The sequence below is a fragment of the Elephas maximus genome, chromosome 6, assembly GCF_024166365.1.
Source record: "Elephas maximus indicus isolate mEleMax1 chromosome 6, mEleMax1 primary haplotype, whole genome shotgun sequence".
NCBI classification, from domain to species: domain Eukaryota; kingdom Metazoa; phylum Chordata; class Mammalia; order Proboscidea; family Elephantidae; genus Elephas; species Elephas maximus.
In genome coordinates, this window is record NC_064824.1 from 36597251 (window position 1) to 36618294 (window position 21044).

General features: G+C 34.8%; 1 protein-coding gene across 1 annotated transcript in view; it reads right to left on the bottom strand.

Annotated features, from left to right (window-relative positions):
* Window positions 1-21044, bottom strand: part of LRP1B (LDL receptor related protein 1B) — a 1748032-nt gene that overhangs the window by 561397 nt on the left and 1165591 nt on the right. Inside the window, exons 33-35 of the mRNA XM_049888441.1 lie at window positions 18381-18521; window positions 13492-13617; window positions 12595-12726 (exon numbers count right to left, since the gene is read on the bottom strand). Coding sequence (XP_049744398.1) covers window positions 12595-12726; window positions 13492-13617; window positions 18381-18521 — 399 coding nt within the window. The remainder of the gene's footprint in view (window positions 1-12594; window positions 12727-13491; window positions 13618-18380; window positions 18522-21044) is intronic.

Below are 21044 nucleotides of genomic sequence, written 5' to 3' on the forward strand. Positions count from 1 at the left end.
GGAGGTGGAGCCAAGAAGGCAACGTAGCCAGACATTTCTGGTGATCCCTTTTACAAAAAAGACCCCCCCCCAAAAAAACCAAGTGAAACAATTATATTTATGACAAGCTAGGAGCCCTGAACATCAAAGGCAAAGTTAGAAAATGGACTGAATGGTAGGGGGAGGGAGAGGTGGTTCAGAAGCAGAGAGGACTTGTTGGACCTGAATCACTGGGATCCCCAGGCACCATTCCCGGGAGTGACTGCAGTGGGCTAGTAGTAGTGCTCGGCCGCAGGTTCCTCAGGGAGAAACAGCCAGATGCACAGCCTACTCACACCTCTGGAACCAGAGAAGAATGGCGTTTTTGGCAAAAGCTAAGTACTTGCATCTATTCTACTGCTCCCCCCTCCCACAAGCCAGGTTCAGTGGCTGTTGATTTCCTTGGGCCCGAGATACATCCTGCTGAGCATTCTAAGCCATTGTCCTAGTCTTGGAAAAGGAATAAATTCACAATTGGGCGAAAAATAATTTCCCAGCTCCACTAACCTGGGGAGGTGAGGACAGAAGTGGCTCCTGTCTGGGCATAAACAGTCCGTGGACTTTGAATACCTTTCCCCCCGCATGGACCTGTGTGGGCCTATTTCAGGAGAATAGGCCATTGTTCACAGACTTCAACTGTTTCAGCTGTGCAGTGAAGAGGTGGGTGTTTGATGCTTGACATTGCTTTGCCTATTAAACAGGGTCTTCATCTACCCACATCAGGGGCCGAAGGACTGACGGCTGTACTCACGTCACCAGTCACCCAGGACAGAGGTCCAAGGATAACTGGCACCTCCCAATCCTTACAACCAAAAGCACTGGGTCCCCATGGTCCATCAGCAGAACCCACCCACCTGTGAGCTTTAGGGAACAGTGACAAGCTTTCCTCACAGAGACTCAGGGGACAGTTGTTAGCCCCCTGCCTTGTTCAGAGCATGACCCCCTGCTGTAACCAGATACTGGTACCTACACCAACAACCCCTGCATCTCTAAGACTGTAGGACAGAGTGTGTACCACACACTTGGTGGCCAACTACCTGGACACCTGAGCCAAATCCATACAAGAATGGTGAATGGACTTCTAGGCTGATATACTTGATAACAGCTCTAGCCACCTGGTGCCAGGATGTTAGAGCTTCAAAGGCAAAAAATATCAGGCTAGCTAACTCAAGCAACCTATTTGGGCATGTTAAGCAAAGCAAAGCAAGAAGCTAAGATATAGTAAACAAACATAAAATAAACTAATACAATAACTTATAGATGACATGGAGACAACAGTCAATATCAAATCACATTAAAAAACAGACCATGATCATTTCAACAAGCATCAAAATAATCATGGGATCTTCTGGATGAAGGTGCCTTCCTGAATTGCCAAATGCAGAATATAAAAGATTAATATACAGAACTCTTCAAAACATCAGGAATGAGATTAGGAAAGAGATCAGACAATGCACAGAACAAGCCAAGGAACACAAAAATAAAGCATCCGAAGGAATTAAAAAAGTGATTCAAGAACATAATGAAAAATTTAATAAGCTACAAGAATCCATAGACAGACAGCAATCAGAAATTCAGAAAATTAACAATAAAATTAAAGAATTAGGCAACTCAATAGAAAGTCAGAGCAGCAGAATCAAGCAACTAGAAGTCAGAAGTGGTGAGATTGAAGATAAAGGACATGGCACCAATATATTTGAAGAAAAATCAGATAAAAGAATTAAAAAAATGAAGAAACCGTAAGAATCATGTGGGATTTTTTCAAGAGAAATGACCTACGAGTGATTGGAGCACCAGAACAGGGAGGGATAACAGAAAATACAGAAAGAATTGTTGAAGATTTGTTGGCAGAAAACTTCCCTGATATCATGAAAGATGAGAAGATATCAATCCAAGATGCTTATTGAACACAACATAAGGTAGACATTAAAATAAAGTCACCAAGATATATTGCAACCAAACTTGCCAAAACCAAAGATAAAGAGAGAATTTCAAGAGCAGCTAGGGAAAAACAAAAAGTCACCTACAAAGGAGAGTCAATAAGAATAAGCTCGGACTATTTGGCAGAAACCATGCAGGCAAGAAGGCAATGGGATGACTTATATAAAGCACTGAAGGAAAAAAATTGCCAGCCAAGAATCATACACCCAGCAAAACTGTCTCTCAGATACGGAGGTGAAATTAGGACATTTCCAGATAAACAGAAGTTTAAGGGATTTGTAAAAAACTGAACAAAACTACAAAAAATACTAAAGGCAGTTCTTTGGTTAGAAAATGAATAATATCAGATATAAAGCAAAGATTAGAACACAAGACAGAGCAATCAGATGTCAATCCAGATAGGAAAATCTCTAAAATAAACCAAGATTAAAAATAAATAAATAAATAAAACGCTCAAAACAGGGAAAAGCAATGTCATTATGTAAATGAAGAAAACATTAAAAAAATAAAGAGGACTAAGGAATGTAGTCACAGAACTGTCATATGGAGAGGAAGGCAAGGCGATATAAACAAATAAAAGTTGGGTTAAAACTTAGAAAACTGGGGTAAATATTAAGGTAACCGCAAAGGAGACTAGCAATCCTACCCATCCAAATAAAATACAAGAAAAAAATAGAGACTCAGCGGAACAAAATCAACAACAACGAATAAGAGGAAAAGACAATATATAAAGATAAACTACTCAGCACAAAAAATTAAGTGGGAAAAAGAAACTGTCAACAACACACAAAAAAGACATCAAAATGAAAGCATACCTATCCATAATTACACTGAATGTAAATAGACTGAATGCATGAATAAAGAGACAGAGAGTGGCAGAATGGATAAAACAAACCTCTATCCATCTATATGCTGCCTACAAGAGACATACCTTGGACTTAGAGACACAAACTAAAACTCGAAGGATGGAAAAAATATGTATCAAGCAAATAACAACCAAAAAAGAGTGAGAGTAGTAATATTAATTTCTGACAAAATAGACTTTAAAGTTAAATCCACCACAAAGGATAAGGAAGGACACTAAATAATGATTAAAGGGACAACATACCAGGAGGATATAACCATATTAAATATATATGCACCCAATGACAGGCCTGCAAGATACATAAAACAAACTCTATGAGCATTGAAAAGTGAGATAGATAGCTTCAACACACCAATTTCAGTGAAGGACAGAACATCCAAAAAGAAGCTCAGTAAAGACACAGAAAATCTAAATGCCACAATCAACCAATGTGACCTCATAGACATATAGAGAACAATCTACCCAAAAGCAGCCAAGTATACTTTCTTTTCTAGTGCACATGGAACATTCTCCAGAATAGACCACATATTAGGTCATAAAGCAAGCCTTAGCAGAATCCAAAACATTGAAATATTACAAAGCATCTTCTCTGACCATAAGGCAATAAAAGTAGAAATCAATAACAGAAAAAGCAGGAAAAAGAAATCAAACACTTGGAAACTGGACAATACTCTGCTCAAAAACGACTGGATTATAGAAGACATCAAGGATAGAATCAAGAAATTCATAGAATCCAATGAGAATGAAAACACTTCCTATCAGAATATTTGGGACACTGCAAAAGCAGTGCTCAGAGGTCAGTTTATACCAATAAATGCATACATACAAAAGGAAGAAAGGGACAAAATCAAAGAATTATCCCTACAACTTGAACAGATAGAAAGACAGCAACAAAAGAAACTCTCAGGCACCAAAAGAAAGCAAACAATAAAATTTAGAGCAGAACTAAAGGAAATAGACAACAGAAAAACAATTGAAAGAGTTAACAATACCAAAAGCTGGTTCTTTGAAAAAATTAACTAAATTGATAAGCTGTTGGCCAAACTGACAAAAGGAAAAACAGGAGAGGAAGCAAATAACCTGAGTAAAAAATAAGACAGGTGATATTACAACAGACTCGACTGAAATTAAAAAGAATCATATTAGATTACTACAAAAAATTATGTTCTAACAAATTTGAAAACCTAGAAGAAATGGATGAATTTCTAGAAACACACTACCTACCTAAACTAACACAAACAGAGGTAGAACAACTAAATAAACCCATAACAAAAGTAGAGATGGAAAAGACAATCAAAAAACTCCCAACAAAAAAAGCCCTGGCCCAGATGGCTTCACTGCAGAGTTCTGCCAAACTTTCAGAGAAGAGTTAACACCATTACTACTAAAAAGGTACTTCAGAGCATAGAAAAGGATGGAATACTCTCAAACTCATTCTATGAAGCCAGCATATCCCTGATACCAAAACCAGGTAAAGACACCAAAAAAAAAAAAAAAAAGAAAAGAAAATTATACACCTATACCCCTCATGAAGCATCCTCAACAAAATTCTAGCCAATAGAAATCAACAACATATCAAAAAAATAATTCATCATGACCAAGTAGGATTCATATCAGGTATGCAGGGATGGTTCAACATTAGAAAAACAATTAACGTAATCCATCATGTAAATAAAACAAAAGACAAGAATCATATGATCTTATCAATTGATGTAGAAAAGATATTTGACAAAGTTCAACACCCATTCATGAGAAAAACTCTCAGCGAAATAGGAATAGAAGGAAAACTTCTCAACATAATAAAGGGCATTTATACAAAGCCAAAAGCCAACATCATCCTAAATGCAGAGGATCTGAAAGCTTTCCTCTTGAGATCCAGAGCCAGACAAAGATTCCTTTTATCACCACTCTTATTCAACATTGTGCTGGAGGTCCTAGCCAGAGCAACTAGGTTAGATAAAGAATTAAAGGGCATCCTTAGCTCTTGGTAAGGAAGAAGTCAAAGTATCTCTATTTGCAGATGACATGATCTTATACACAGAAAACCCTAAGGAATCCTCCAGAAAACTTCTGAAACTAATAGAAGAGTTCAGCAGAGTATCAGGATAAACATACAAAAATCAGTTGGATTGCTCCACATCAACAAAAAGAACATCAAAGAGGAAATCACCAAATCAATACCATTTACAGTAACGCCCAGGAAGATAAAATGCTTAGAAATAAATCTCACCAGAGATGTAAAAGACCTATAAAAAGAAAACCACAAGACGCTACAGCAGTTAACCAAAAGAGACCTACATGAGCGGAAAAACATAACTTGCTCACGGATAGGAAGACTTAACCTTGTAAAAATATCTATTCTACCAAAACCATCTAGAGATAAAATGCAATTCTGATCCAAATTCCAATGAGATTTTTTAATGAGATGGAGAAACAAATCACCAACTTTATATAGAAGGGAAAGAGGCCCTGGATAAGTAAAGCTTTACTGAAAAAGAAGAACAAAGTGGGAGGCCTCATTCTACCTCATTTTAGAAACTATTATGTCTCCACAGTAATCTAAACAGGCTGGTACTGGTACAATAACAGATACATAGACCTTTGGAACAGAATTGAGAATCCAGACGTAAATCCATCCACATATGAGCAGCTGATATTTGACAAATGCCCAAAGTCAGTTAAATGAGGAAGAGACAGTCTTTTTAACACATGGTGCTGGCATAACTGGATATCCATCCACAAAAAAAAAATGAAACAAGACCTATACCTTACACCATGCACAAAAACCAACTCAAAATAGATTGAAGACCTAAATATAAAATCTAAAACAATAAAGATCATGGGAGAAAAAACAGGGACAATGCTAGGAGCCCTAATGCATGGCATAAACGGTATATAAAACATCACTAACAATGCAGAAGAGAAACTAGGTAACTGGGATCTCCTAAAAAATCAAACATTTATGATCATTCAAAGACTTCACCAAAAGAGTAAAAAGATTACCTACAGACTGGGAGAAAGTTTTCAGCTATGACATTTCTGATCTGCACCTGATCTTTAAAATCTACATGATACTGCAAAAACTGAACTACAAAAAAGACACATAACCCAATTAAAAAATGGGCAAAAGATATGAATAGGCACTTACTGAAGAAGACATTCAGACAGCTAACAGATACATGAGGAAATGCTTACAATCATTAGCCATTAGAGATATGCAAATCAAAACTACAATGAGATTCCACCTCACTCCAACAACAAAAAATTAATCCGAGAAACTCAAAGTAATAAATTTTGGACGGGTTCTGGAGAGACTGGAACACTTATACTCTGCTTTTGGGAATGTAAAATGGTACAACCACTTTGGAAATCAATTTGGTGCTTCCTTAAAAAGCTAGAAATAGAACTACCATATGATCCAGCAATCCCACTCCTTGGAATATATCCTAGAGAAATAAGAGCCTTTATACAAACAGACATATGCACACTCATGTTCACTGAAGCACTGTTTACAATAGCAAAATGATGGAAGGAACCAAGGTGTCCATCAATGGATGAATGGATAAAAAAATCATGGTATATTCAGACAATGGAATACTATGCATCAATAAAGAACAATGATGAATCCCTGAAACATTTCATAACATGGAGGAATCTGGAAGGCATTAAGCTGAGTGAAATTAGTCAGTTGCAAAAGGACAAATATTGTATGAGACCACTATTATAAGAATTCAAAAAATAGTTTAATTACGGGAGAAATATTCTTTGATGGTTATAAGGGTTAGGAGGGAGGGAGGGAGCAAGAGGGGTATTCACTAATTAGATTGTAGATAAGATCTATTTTAGATGAAGGGAAAGACAACACACAATACAGGAGAGATCAGCAAAATTGGACTAAAAAACCAAAAGCAAAGAGGTTCCCCGAATAAACTGAATGCTTCAAAGGCCAGCTTAGCAGGGGTGGGGGTTTAGGGACCATGGTTTCAGGGGACATCTAAGTCAACTGGCATAATAAAATCTGTTAAGAAAACATTCTGTGTCCCACTTGGGAGTGTGGCGTATGGGGTCTTAAACGCTAGCAAGCTACCATCTAAGATGCATCAATTAGTCTCAACCTACCTGGAGCAAAGGAGAATGAAGAACACCAAAGACAACAAGGTAAATATGAGCCCAAGAGAGAGAAAGGGCTACGAAAGCCAGAGACTGCATTATTCTGAGACCAAAAGAACTAGATGATGTCCGGCTATAACTGATGACTGCTCTGACAGGTAACACAGCCAAGCAGCCCTGAGGGAGCAGGAGAACAGTGGGATGCAGACCCCAAATTCTCATAAAAAGACCAGACTTAATGGTCTGACTGAGACTAGAGGGACCTCAGAGGTCATGGTCCCCAGACCTTCTGTTAGCCCAAGACACGAACCATTCCCAGAGCCAACTCTTTAGACAGGGATTTGACTGGACTATGGGATTTTTTTTTTTTATGGGATAGAAAATGATACTGGTAAAGAGTGAGCTTCTTGGATCAAGTAGACACAGGAGAGTGTGTGGGCAGCTCCTGTGTGGAGGAGAGACGAGAGGGTAGAGAGGGTCAGAAGCTGGCCAAATGGACACGAAAAGAGAGAGTGGAGAGAAGGAATGTGCTGTCTCATTAGGGGGAGAGCAACTAGGACTATATAAAAAAATAGCAAGGTGTATATAAATTTTTGTATGAGAGACTGACTTGATTGGTAAACTTTCACTTAAAGCACAATAAAAAATTTTTTTAAATATGCCCAGTGAGTGACAGGGGAGTCTAAATAGAGAATGCCTTACTAAAGATCACATAACCTACTGGAACAATGGGCATTGTTTTGAAGGCTTTTCTCCTAACTAAAATATATCTTTTAAGGTATCAATTGCAATATTCATTCATCAGGAGCAATATCACCCAGCAGGCAATAGTTTTCAAAGCTCAATTTTTTTTTCCCTTCAGTGAAATGGGACTTTTCAATGAAGTGAAAAGAATGCTTTAAACGTTTTAAATTCAGCCACAGGGCCTTATTTCTTCTGTGAATAGTATCCAGAATTGCTTCATTTTGTAAAAGAAATTCTTTCACTGCAGAAAGCTTTAATTCATTAGGACCAAGCCCATTAAAACCTAGATCTGTTAATCCTTATGAAATATATAGGTTTTAACAATACAACTTCTCCTCACTTATTGACTATTTCGTCATCCGATATTTTGCATTCATGACAATAGTAAAAAATCTACTATCTCACTATTTTGTGTGTTAACAATGTATACCTGGCAGTAATGAATGCAGAGGTGCAAGGCGAAAGTAGCATTGGCTGTGATGGTTAAGGTTATGTGCCACCTTGGCTGGGCCATGATTCTCAGTGGTTTGGTAGTTGTCTTACTTATCTAGTGCTGCTATAACAGAAATATCACAAGCGGAAGTCTTTAACAAAGAGAAAGTTATTCTCTTACAGTCCAGGAGGCTAGAAGTCCAAATTCATGGTGCCAGCTCCAGGGAAAGGCTTTCTCTATCTCTTTCAGCTCTGGGAGAAAGTCTTGTCATTAAGGAGCTTCTTAGCACAAGGACCCCAGCTCCAGAAGACAAGCTATTCTCCTGGTTCTTGTTTCTTCGGACCCCAGCTCCAGAAGACAAGCTATTCTCCTGGTTCTTGTTTCTTAGTGGTATGCGGTCCCTGCGTCTCTCTGCTCGTGCTGTCTTTTATATCGCAAAAGAGATTAACTTAAGACACAATCTAATCTTGTAGCTTGAGCCCTGCCTCATTAACATAACTGCCACTAATCCCACCTCATCAACATCATAGAGACAGGGTTTACAACACAAAGGAAAATAACATCAGAGGACAAAATGGCAGAAAATTACACAATACTGGGAATCATGGACTAGCCAAATTGATACACATTTTTGAGGGACACAATTCAATCTGTAACAATAGTTAAGTAATGATGTAATCTGACAGTTACCTGGTGATATAGTCATTCTCCATTTTGTGATTTGATATGGTCATCCTCCACTTTTGCCTAATGACCTGGTCTTTAGAAATTAACCATGTTGATAAGTGAGGAGAGGGTGTATATTTATCCTAGTAAAATTACAGTAATGAAATAATAATGAATAGATTATAATGGAAGCCATTTGATTAGAATAAGGAGAAATTGTGCCCTTCCATTTTATTATCTTTAACTTTATTTAATCCTGATGTAGGGATTTGGAAACCTTGATGGCGTAGTGGTTAAGTGCTATGGCTACTAACTACAGGGTTGGCAGTTGCAATTCACCAGGCGGTCTTTGGAAACTCTATGGGCCAGTTCTACTCTGTCCTACAGGGTCGCTATGAGTCAAAATCAACTCGACAGCCCTGGGTAATGCAGGGATTATGTCACTGAGGAGGATGTCATTAATGGAAGAAGGGGAACTAGAATATCTACAAAGGGAATTATTAGAGGAAGAATCTAGGAATCAGGTGAAACATGAAGGCCATGGAAATTGAAAGAGACAGAGGGCATCTCATCAAAAATTATTTGGTTTCTCTATCTTTCTAAGGAACAACCAAGTTATTTATTTATTTATTTTTATTTTCTCCCTGAAGCAACTTCACTGAGCTAAATTTCAGAACTTGTATATTGCCTACAATTATAAATCAAGTTTCTGATACTTATTCTGATACTAATATATTTTCATGGAACATAAATGGTCAAGTATCAGACTGTGAATCAGATGGAAGTACAGAAGGAATTTGAAGCAGTTGAAAGCTTTTGATACCACCACCACTGTCATCATCATCATCATTAGTATTTCATTGGTTCACTGAGTACGATATGCTAGCCTCCTAAATTTATGTTTAATGACTTTAATTTCTGGCAATGTTATTCGATCTTTAAGTATCTGTTGTACAGACTGTTTTCATCTTCTGTATATTTAAGCTCATCTTCACTAAGGAAATTAACCCACTCTTCTTGCAGCAAGAAGTTAAGAAACACCTATTATTCTATGCAGACATCTAAATACAAAATACTGTATCTTTCAAGAGAACAGGAAGCTGAAAATCCTTGCTAATTAGGAGTTTAAATACAGCTTCCAGGACAACATGCTTGTTTAATATATCTACATCTACATATATAGATATCACTTGCATTAATTTCTACAACGTATTTATTTTCATTATTAAACATAGTTAACATTTCATGAGCACCTATTGTACATCAGGTGCTTTGCCAAACATTTGCAGACATTTGTATAAATATTCCCACACCCCCAAAAATGAGGAAACTGAAAAATTAAGTAATTTACCCAAGGTCATACTATTAGTAAGTGGCTGAGCTGGCATCAAAAACCAAGTTACCTGCTGTTAAAGGCTAGACTCTTCCCACTTCATGCTCTACCAGCCCCCAGGTCTCTAACCCTCTACGGTTTCAAAGTAAATTTTGCATTACTGTTTTTGTTAACAAGCAGAGATTTTAATAGATTCTTCAACATTCTATTTATATGGCTATTCCATATGCCTACATACTTCTACCTTTAGAAGCAGAAATAGATTTCTAAAAATACTTTCTCTACAGGTACATAATTTAAAAATAATGCAGGCACAATATGAAGAATATGAGAAATGTCAAAAATCAGACACAGAACAGAAATGAGTGTGCAATAAGGTATCCTTGTACAATATAAGGTATAAGCTATCTCTGTATTCTGCTCACCTTGCTGGAGTCCCTGGGTGGCAAGAAAGGTTAAGTGCTCAACTACTAACCAAAAAGTTGGTGGTTCCAACCCACCCAAAGGCGCCTCAGAAGAAAACCACGGGGAAAATCCTATGCACTACAGTTCTACTCTGCAACATATGGGGTTACCATGAGTCGGAATTAACTCGACAGTAATTGGTTTGGTATCTATATATAGGAAAATAATCCTTGCAACCTAATTTGATGATACTGATGTGATGGTCACAAAGTTTTATCTAATGCCACGTAACTTCTGATGAAAAGCTACGTTGATACAAAATAAGTTTATGATAACAGAGAGAGTACTCTTTTCTGCAGGTAAAAGTCTCCTGTAGAAGAGACTAATTACTAATGTTTCCATGGCACATTATATTAAACTTCAGCATTTCAAGGCCTATATTTTTATAAAACCCCAGAGAGTGAATTCAACTCATACAGGTAATCACTTCACCCTTCAGTTGCAAGAGCGTTATTAATGATCTAAGCAGAACATTTATATTTTAAACAGAATTTTTGTATCTCATGGAAATCTATGAAATATTTTCAAAAGCCAGTATGGAGTCTTTAAAAGGATTAAATATGTGATGCCAGCTAAAACAAGGGATTACATACTTAGTAAAAATACATACATATGTATATAAAATGTTTTCCAAGGAGTTTTCCTAGTTTTGTACTTGAAAAGTGGTATGTGATAAAATTCTAAAGAACAAGATGCATATAAATAGGAGGCAGGGTAGATAATGGGTGGTAGGAAAATGAGCCTTCCATGAATGACAAGGTTTGAACAAACAGCCTTTTTGATCAAAATCACACTGTGATTTTGGCAAAATTAGCAGACTGTTTTGGCAAAATTAGCATATCATTCAATAAAATAGGTTATGCCCGTCTGTATTTCCTTTTGGGAAAGGCTTTTTTAAAAATTGTAGCAAATTTGCTTTTATGTGATCCCAAACATTTGGTACAAAATAATTTCCTTAAGAAAAGTCATCTTTGAAAATTTTGTGAAGATCCGCAGGAATTCATTAATTTGTAGCCAAGAATTTCATTAACACATGATTAAACAAAATATGTTATAGCTAGGGGAAAAAATAAGCTTACTACCAGAAGCCCACATGTAGATGCTTAAGGACTTTTTTTTTTTTAAGATTGTAGGCCAAAGAGCCATACATATTTTGACATTAAACACAATTAAGTCTTTATATATATACAAACACCGAGAAATGCATGTGGATCTTCAAAACTAAAACATTAAACCAGGACGCATATTTTTAGATGAAAGGTGAAGAGATTTGTTTTTGTAAGTTGGAAGTCTGAAGTGTAGAATAATACATTGGAATAGCAATGAAAGAAGGGTACCTAAGGTTTATACTGTGCCTAAATTTAGCAATTGGCATTAAAAAATAAACTGGTTTTATTCAATAAATTCAAAAGTGTCTACCATCAACTCCCAATCATACATTTATATTATCCACAGCAAAATGTCAGTGTCCAATCTGCCTTCTTTCAGTGTTTGCTAAAGCATAAGAAGGTAAAGTAGTAAACCTGACTCCAAAATGATACGTACTGTATTCAAAAGTAATTTAAAATCATATAGCATAGATCATTTTTTCCCATTATTTGGATTTCAATTTCCATTGCTTGCATTAGAATAGATAATCATATCCTGAAAATATTTTAAATAATATTGTGCTTTAAGTATATATTAGGTCAAAATACCTTATATGTCTTATTCATACACTAGAAAGAGTAAAATTGTCATTAATAAAGAAAGAGAGAAATAAAAAAGAAGCAACCAAATGCCAATCATGACATGTTAATTCACTGTAATTCAAACGCTACACATTAGGAAAATTTTACTGGAAGTTTTCATCTAAAACATGTTTAGAAGAACTAGTGATAGACTAAAAATCCACCTCTAATTTTAGTCTTTATTTCTCATCTTAACCATCAGAGTACAAAAAGAAAAGTTATATAGCCATCAAATTTAATAAATCAAATGAATACATTATACATAAATGATGAATAAACAGCTACTTACCTGCATGAAAATCGATTCCCACCGCAAATGACGTTCCTGAGATGGGCATCAAAGCATCCGTTTTGTCACTTGGTTCCAGAGGTATTCCCCTGATTCCTTCATGCACAGAGTACATAAGGAAGGATTCTATACCTAAATGGGGGTGGGAGGAAGCTCAAAATGAACACTTCAGACTAAAACTCATTTCATTAGTGTTATTTGAACACCCTAAATTTAACTTCATGAAATGTTTTTTCTTTTTTTTAAAGATCGTATACCACCCTCCCTGACCAGTTGAAAAATGGGGCGCAATGAGTGGTTATCAAATTTGAGGCTGCATCAGAATCTCCTACAGGATTTGTTAAAACACAGATTGCTGGGCCCTATTCCCAGTTTCTTATTTAGGAGGTCCTGATAATTTATATTTCTAAAATGATTATGCTGCTGTCCTGGGGACACACTTTTTTAAACACTGAGGGAGATCATTCTTCTTGGAGGGATACCTGGTTCACAAACAAAATTCACTCCCTCTCTTCTAAAACCTAAGTGCCTCATTGCTTATATATGAAAATTAACTTTGGTTTTAGATATGTTTGCTTTTCTTTATTTTTTTCTTTAACCACAGTGCTGTGACTTTTCTCTGGCTTAAATTCCTAAGGGTCAGTTAGACTTTGTAAACCCTTCTGAACACTAAAAATACCGAAAGTGCTTAATTTTTGCTAATAATATCTCTACTTTAACTATCGATAAAAAATAAGCCTATATAAATGAGACTAAACAATGTACTAATAAACTAATACCATACCAAGGTAATTTTTTTCTCTATTTTTAACTGACTTTGGTCACCTGAAATCTGTATGACATATAATGTTAGATGAAGTAAGTGCATCAAAGCTAAGATTTTTCAAGAACTTTTACCTTGACATGACATGCGGTTCTTTTGAAGATAATACCCCACTGTACACATGCAAGTCCTTGAAGTTTCAGAAGTTGGTAAACAAAGCTGAGAGCATCCACCATTATTCAATTGGCAAGAATTACTGCCTGTATAAGAGAAAGCAAAAGATGAAAAGAAAAATTCAAAACAAGGAGTTTTATTCAATATCAACTATTTGATCAAATATTTATGCTGTTTCTGATTTCTTAATACAGCTGTCTCATATTTGTCTTATAAGACTTTGTTTTCTTGAATATAAAGATTATGGTTGAATTCTGCCTTTCACAACAGGTAAACAGAGATACAGTGAAAGGTTCATAATTTCAGGAAACCAGAAAAGGAAATTGATTTGTCACGAATACTGTAATAGTTCTTTATAACTTCAGCTCATGGAAACCAGGAAATCTTTCTTTTGTGACTTCTAAATTTCACTTCAACTCTACAGTTGCTTCCTTAGAAGAGTAATTTATCCAAAGTTGTCACATGAATAGTTGTTAAATTATATTACTAACTCAACTCAAAGATTATGTCATTAAAGGAAGAACGTATGCATTTATTTCTTTAATTCTAAAAAAAAGTTGTATTTTCCCATTCTTTGGAACATAATTCTTCCAAAATATATTAAAAACACACCCATAAGAGTCATCTAATTAATTGCTATATTAATTATCCTTATTCCTGTATAGTAGCAATGACAAATATCAGTCAGGTAATCACAGGTAGGCATTCTATAAAGATGTTCCATTGAATTTACTAGGCCCAATGTACTAATTAAAGCAGGTGTCATGAAGTTAAGTAATTTACAATCTTACCCAGCAAGTTCATTAAATATCTAATTTTTACAACATTTTTATTATTCTAGGACATGCAATGCCATTTACAGAATGTTCAAGCTCTGATATGAAGTGTAATAAATCCAGTGAGTTGCAAAGCATGATGAAAGCTATATATCAGTAGTGCTCTATGGAAAATTCAAAATACCAATGTAGCTCATTACTTGTGATCTCCTGAATCCAGACAGTCTGATGGGATTTAATTGTTCAATCGAACCTGTCAAAAACTCTGTCATTTCTGAAGTGCAAAATACTGTCAAGTTGGGGGATTTCCCATCAGAAGATCTACCACATTCTCTGTTCAGAAAATAGCTGCCTGTTTAGTCAATGCTGAAGTGCATCTTACGTAGAGTCACATACTAGAATTTGAAGTTTCCCTGAACTTGTGGAACAATTACATTTATTTTCTATATGAACTGTTGTTGTTGTTAGGTGTTGTCCAGTCAGTTCCAACTCATTGTGACCCCGTGTACAACAGATTGAAACACTGCCTGGTCCTGTGTCATCCTTACAATTGTTGCTATATTTGAGCTCATCATTGCAGCCACTGTGTAAATCTATCCCATTGAGGGTCTTCTTTTCGATAACCCTCCACTTTACTAAGCATGATGTCCTTCTCCACGGACTGTTCCCTTCTGACAACATGTCCAAAGTACATGTGACGAAGTCTAGCCATACTCACTTCTAAGAGCTAGTCTGGCTATAGTTCTTCCAAGACAGATTTGTTCCTTCTTCTGGCAGTCCATGATATATTCAATATTCTTCTCCAACACCATAATTCAAAGACATGAATTCTTCTTTAGTCTTCCTTATTCACCGCCCAGTTTTCACATGCATATGAGGCAATTGAAAATACCATGGCTTGCACCAGGTGCACCTTAGTCCTCAAGGTGGCATCTCTGTTGTTAATACCTTAAAGAGGTCTTTTGCAGCAGATTTGCCCAACGAGAGCATCATTGAATAGTTCACTGCTGCTTCCACAGGCATTGATTGTATATCCAAGTAAAATGAAATCCTTGACAACTTCACTATTTTTTCCATTTATCATTATGTTGCCTACTGGCCCAGTTGTGAGGATTTTTATTTTCTCTCTGTTGAGATGTAATGCATACTGAAGGCTGTGGTCTTTGATCTACTATATAAACTAATGAAGATTAATTGATTCATTTCTCTTTTTCCCAAGATGGCTTATAATACTTAGATGAAATTTCAAATTGCTAATATTTTCAGTAATGAGACAAGTATATTTATAGGTTTGCAGTAACTTTATACTAACAATATTGCATATTTCAATTCATAAAAAGCGTGTGTATGTGTATTAGCCCAATATCAATCTACAGAGACTTGGATTTAGATACAGATTTTCTTTTTACTACCATTAAAGATTGAAATACTGGGAAGAGACTGACAGTTGATTCCTAATTGTAAGGTTTGAAGAAGCACCAAATGGAGAGAAGAGGAAATAATGGAATTGAAGAAGTAAAGAAAAATAGGCTAAGGAAGAGACTGAATTTGTAAAAAGAGTTGAAAATAATGAGTTACATGCTTTAATAGTATTAAAAATGTATGAAGAGAAGAAAATGTAGGGCTTCAAATTTTTTAATAAAATTACCATAATAACAATAGGTATATATTTATTATACATAAGAAAATTAATATTTTAGCAATTATGCTATATATACACTAAAAATACATATTTCATGTATCTTTTTTTAATCTCTAAGGAAGAGAAAAATTTTTAAAAAATCGTGAAATGAGCCTTTCTTTACAATAAGTAAATATCTTTTGTCTATGAAATAAAATTAAAATTCAAAAAAAATGAGAATATTCTCTTAAAAAATAATACTTTGGGTAATGGTTGTATATCAAGTCAGAAATACTAGCTATGGCTTAATATCTTGGAATGATATTAATGTTCAAGCCTCATGCCCCAAATCTCTCACGGAGCTAGACAGTCAGTCCACTTGACTAACAAGAAGTCTCAACTCTGCATTGAACTATGTCAAAAATGATAAATGAAGTGGCTAATTGCACTCTGAAATCCAAAGAGGTGGCAATGCTAACACCTTAAACAATCCTAAATTGCTCATATTTCATACTAATGAAGCTTTTAAGCTACCTGCAGTGATTTTGTTAATGGAATTGTCTTTAATACAGATGCTCTTATCAGCATATTCTTCTAGTAAAAATGGTATTTTCACTGCATTTTAAGCATCATCATATTATACCATTGATTTCTAAGTGTTAAGAGACCCTTGTCAGTTTGGTAATACTTTCACAGTGCGTAGCACACTCAACTGTACCTACAGGATCAAATTCTTAAAAGGTGACGGAAATCCTGTTGACAAGAGCAAAGCGAGAAAAATTAAATATGCTAAATTTTCCTCCCAGAAACTTTATTGGAAACTGTACCTAAAAAATTAATACATTAATTTACAGTTTCAGAACAAAGCATAAGCCTCTTTACATTTTAAAAAAGTGAATACAGATTTTAAAACACTTTGTATGGAAACATAACTCATTTATTATCTCTCTTTTCTAATGTCTTTTCAGATACAATCTCTAAGTATACACTATGCACTAAGATTTATTATGGGAGTATAAGTTTTTACAGTTAACAAGTATATTCTGTTCAAAATCCATGAAAAATTCATATTTTTTGAGCACTAATATTGTATCCCAATTGAATAATCTATGTCCCATGACTTTGATGTGAGTAAAATTATGTATTTTGATACAAAAAAAAGGTCCATTACTGAAATGCTAGTGAAAACAACCCTGTTGATTATTATAGACAATGTCTCAAAAAAGTCAGAAAACAAATATTGATTTATGCAAGAGTTTGGGTGTTGATGTCTTCTCAATGATGGAAGAAACTCAGAAGAAATCATCCATTTCAGATGATTTTTAATTTTTTTTAATTATTATTTTTTTTCATGAAGAAAACATATGTTTCCTTCTGCCCTGAAAAGAAATAATTTGAGACCAAAATTTAGCAAATGCCCTGCAGGGAAGGCAAAACCTCAATCTGGTCTCCATTTTGTCTGCTGAAGTATAGGCGTGACTCTCAGTGCTATCTCTAATAACTCTTGATGATTGTCACCTGCCTTAAAAACTAAAACATTATGTACTTGGTTCTCTATTCTTACCCCATTCAAATGAAAAAAGTGATCTCCTTGGTTCTCTATTTTTACCCCATTCTTCTTTGCTTTGTTCTACACGCCCCAAATTCTTCAAATGAAAAATTCCTTCACTTAGTGTCCAAAAATCTTCTTCAAAACTACTCCTAAATAAAAAAGCCCATGAAGCTAAGGATTTTCATGGTAGAGAATGAAGTAGGAAAATCAAATACAGAAAGACATGTTTTAAAAATGTTTTTACTCTGCTAGTGGAGTTTTGTTAATGTCATGGATCATAGAGCAAAAGCTAAGAAGAAACTAGCAGATGTAGGGCTGTACTGGTTGGCATCTGTAATCTAATTGCCATTTGGGCAATGTGACAAGTCCACCTATGTAAACCATCTGTTAGTTCTCTCACTCCATTTCACTGCATATCATTTGGACAAGGAAAAACAAAAACACAAAATGCTTAGAGCCAAACAATGCAGTGCTTTTGAATAAGAAATTCTCATGTCGACAATCTAAATGAAGTCCCTTAGTTCATTCAGTATCTGAAATTAAGTACACACTATATATATTTTGCCAGGATATTTTTTCTCATTCTTCTGTTTTTTAATCAAAAACTGGTTAAGATTTCTTTGAAAAATTAAGATTCCTAGGGACACTTTGTTAATGTTTTAAACACTCATTATATACCTTATGTTAAAGGCATTTTTTCCCTACAGTATTCAGTTGTATTTTTCTTTCTTCTTTTTTTTTGTTAAAAGCAAAATAAAACCAACCAAAAACCCACTGCTGTCCAGTGGATTCCGATTCCTAGCGAAATAGGGACCTTCAATTGTTGAATTGAGAAAATAATACTGAAAAAGAGAACATCATTAGTCAAAACATACACAAATTCATAACAGTGTGATTTACCTTGCTGTGCTTCTTTATCATACACTTTCATATGAACAACCCCAGCAGTCTTATTTCTTAGGACAGTGGGGTTTCTTCCATCTCTTTTGCTGCAGGTTCCCAGCTGAGCTAAGTTTTGGTTTGCCCACCACAGTTTCTTATCTATAAAAGTGGAAAAAAAAAAAAAAAAGTTTTTTTTTTAAGAAAAAGATAACTATCTTATTAAATCATAATAAACAGCTATTAAACTATAATACTTTCTGATTTCTTTTGTTATATTTCCAACTCTGTTTTTAAGAGAAATAGTAAAATCACTTTTACTTTTTAAAAATGCAAACCATAGTGACATTTGATTGTTCAAATTTTTCTCCTCCCTCTATAATTAGAAGATCCTTGACTTTTCTTTTTTCTTGAAAGAGACATGGTATAAATAAAAGCATATTTCAAATTAATATGAAATACATATTTTTTGATTTAATACTTACATATGAACATAGTATCTTTTTATTTGTATGTGAATGTCAAAATCCAACCACATATCTAAATAATAATTATAAAAAGATACTGTTCTCCTGATTTTTATTTAAAGTATGCAATGCTTTTGATCATTGATATGATCTATTGCTGTGGTTTCTTCACAGTTAATCTTTTTTATTTTTTGCACAGTTTTTGCTCTTTTGTCCCAAATTTATTAATTTATACCGTTAACTTGTATGCAGATTTCATTTGGTGTTAGTGAATTGTGCAGGAGGAAAAAAAGAAAGAGTCCTGACCCTCAGACAGCTAGGGCTCTAGAGAGAATTATATATTAACTACTATATTTCCTCTAATTGTCATAGCAAAATTTTAAGGACTACTCTTCTCATTTCATAGATAACCTGATCCTGATAGAAATTACAAAACTTAATAAAATTTACATATTTAATCTTTCTTTGTCCAAACTTCTGTTCTTTCCAATTACATTAAAATTTTTAAGATAATACAATAATTTAAATCAAATGTATAATTTTAAAGGTTTCAAACAACTTAGACTTTTCAACAAGAATTGGTTGCATAGCTGATTAACATAATTGATGTTAATAAATTATACACCTGTAAGAAGCTGAATTGACAAAAAAAAAAGGAATCTATTTAATAACAATTGAGACTCCAAAACAATTTCTCGCTAGACAGTATAGTAAGGCCATTTAATTCATATTTTTTTTTTATATCATCAGGGACAATTATGCTCATTGCAATGCCATGATGTTTTGACTAAACCAGAGCTCAGTTCCAGTATTGTAACAGTAATAACATTGACCCAACCCAGTGCCGTCAAGTCAATTCCGACTCATAGCGACCCTATAGGACAGAGTAGAACTGACCCCATAGTGTTTCCAAAGAGAGCCTGGCAGATTTGAACTGCTGACCCTTTGGTTAGCAGCCATAGCATTTAACCACTATGCCACCAGGGTTTCCGTTAACATCAGTAATAGTTATTGGAGCTTATTTTCTTGCTTACCTAATTGTATATTGTGCCAGGCACAATTCTAGACACTACACATAAATTGATTCATTTAACCTTTACGACAACTCTGCAAAGTAAGTACTACTATAATTATCATCCCATTTCACAGTTAAGAACACTAAGGCAAGGAGAGATTAAATAGTTTGCATTGAGCCGTAAATCAAATGGAGGCCTCACATTATGAATCAGGCATTAATTTCAGATTCAGTGCTGTTGATCTTATCTCTATAGTGGCCCCTTTCATGGATGGAGTTGAGTCATCCCTTTCCGGACATGCTTAGCTTATTTTGGTGAAGTTGAGTAGCCCATCCACTTCCGTTTTTATTGCACCCATGAATTTGCATAAAAACTGAGAGATTCCTGTGATAAAAGTGATAAACTTTGATGGTTGTCTAAATGGTCAATTCAAAATAGATTAATAGATTGTAATATGGCAGAGGACAAAAGTCCAATTATATGGCACTGCAACTACCACTTACTGAATTTTGGTGTAGTTTTAAAGAAATGCACGCACAATTATCTGCAAAGGCTATTAAAACAATTCACCTTATTTTTGGTTGTTTTGTTTTAACAGTATATACTTTAAACGAAACACTGTTGAACCAGATATGAAAATCCAGTTATATTCTATTAAGTCAGACAGTGAAGAGATTGGCAAAAACGGAAAACATTGCTACTCTCCTCATAATTTTTTAGAAATGATAACTATTTTCCTTGATTTTATTTATATTGTGTTTATTTTTATTTTAAAATAAATTTATAAATGAATATTTTTAAAATTTCTCAGATCTAATTTCTAACTTGGTGAATATTAATATGTATAATCCACATCAACAAAAGATCTTTGGTTTCCTCAATAATTTTTAAGAGTATAAAGGGATCCTGAGACCAAAAAGTTTGAGGACCACTGTTCTAGGTGATCCAACAGCAATATCAACAGAAAAAGTGAATGTATGTTTGTGAAATTTTGGAATACTACGTTTAAATTAAAATTTTTTAAGAGTCCCCAAGTAGGAAAAAAGTGAGTCTCTTAACAAAGAAACAAAAATCAAACTTGCATCAGACTTCTTTTCAATGGTGTCAGATACAAGAAGACAATGAAGAAATGCCTTCAAAATTCTTGGGGGAAATTGTATCAAGCTAGAATTCTATACCAAGTAGAATTAAGTGTGAGAGGT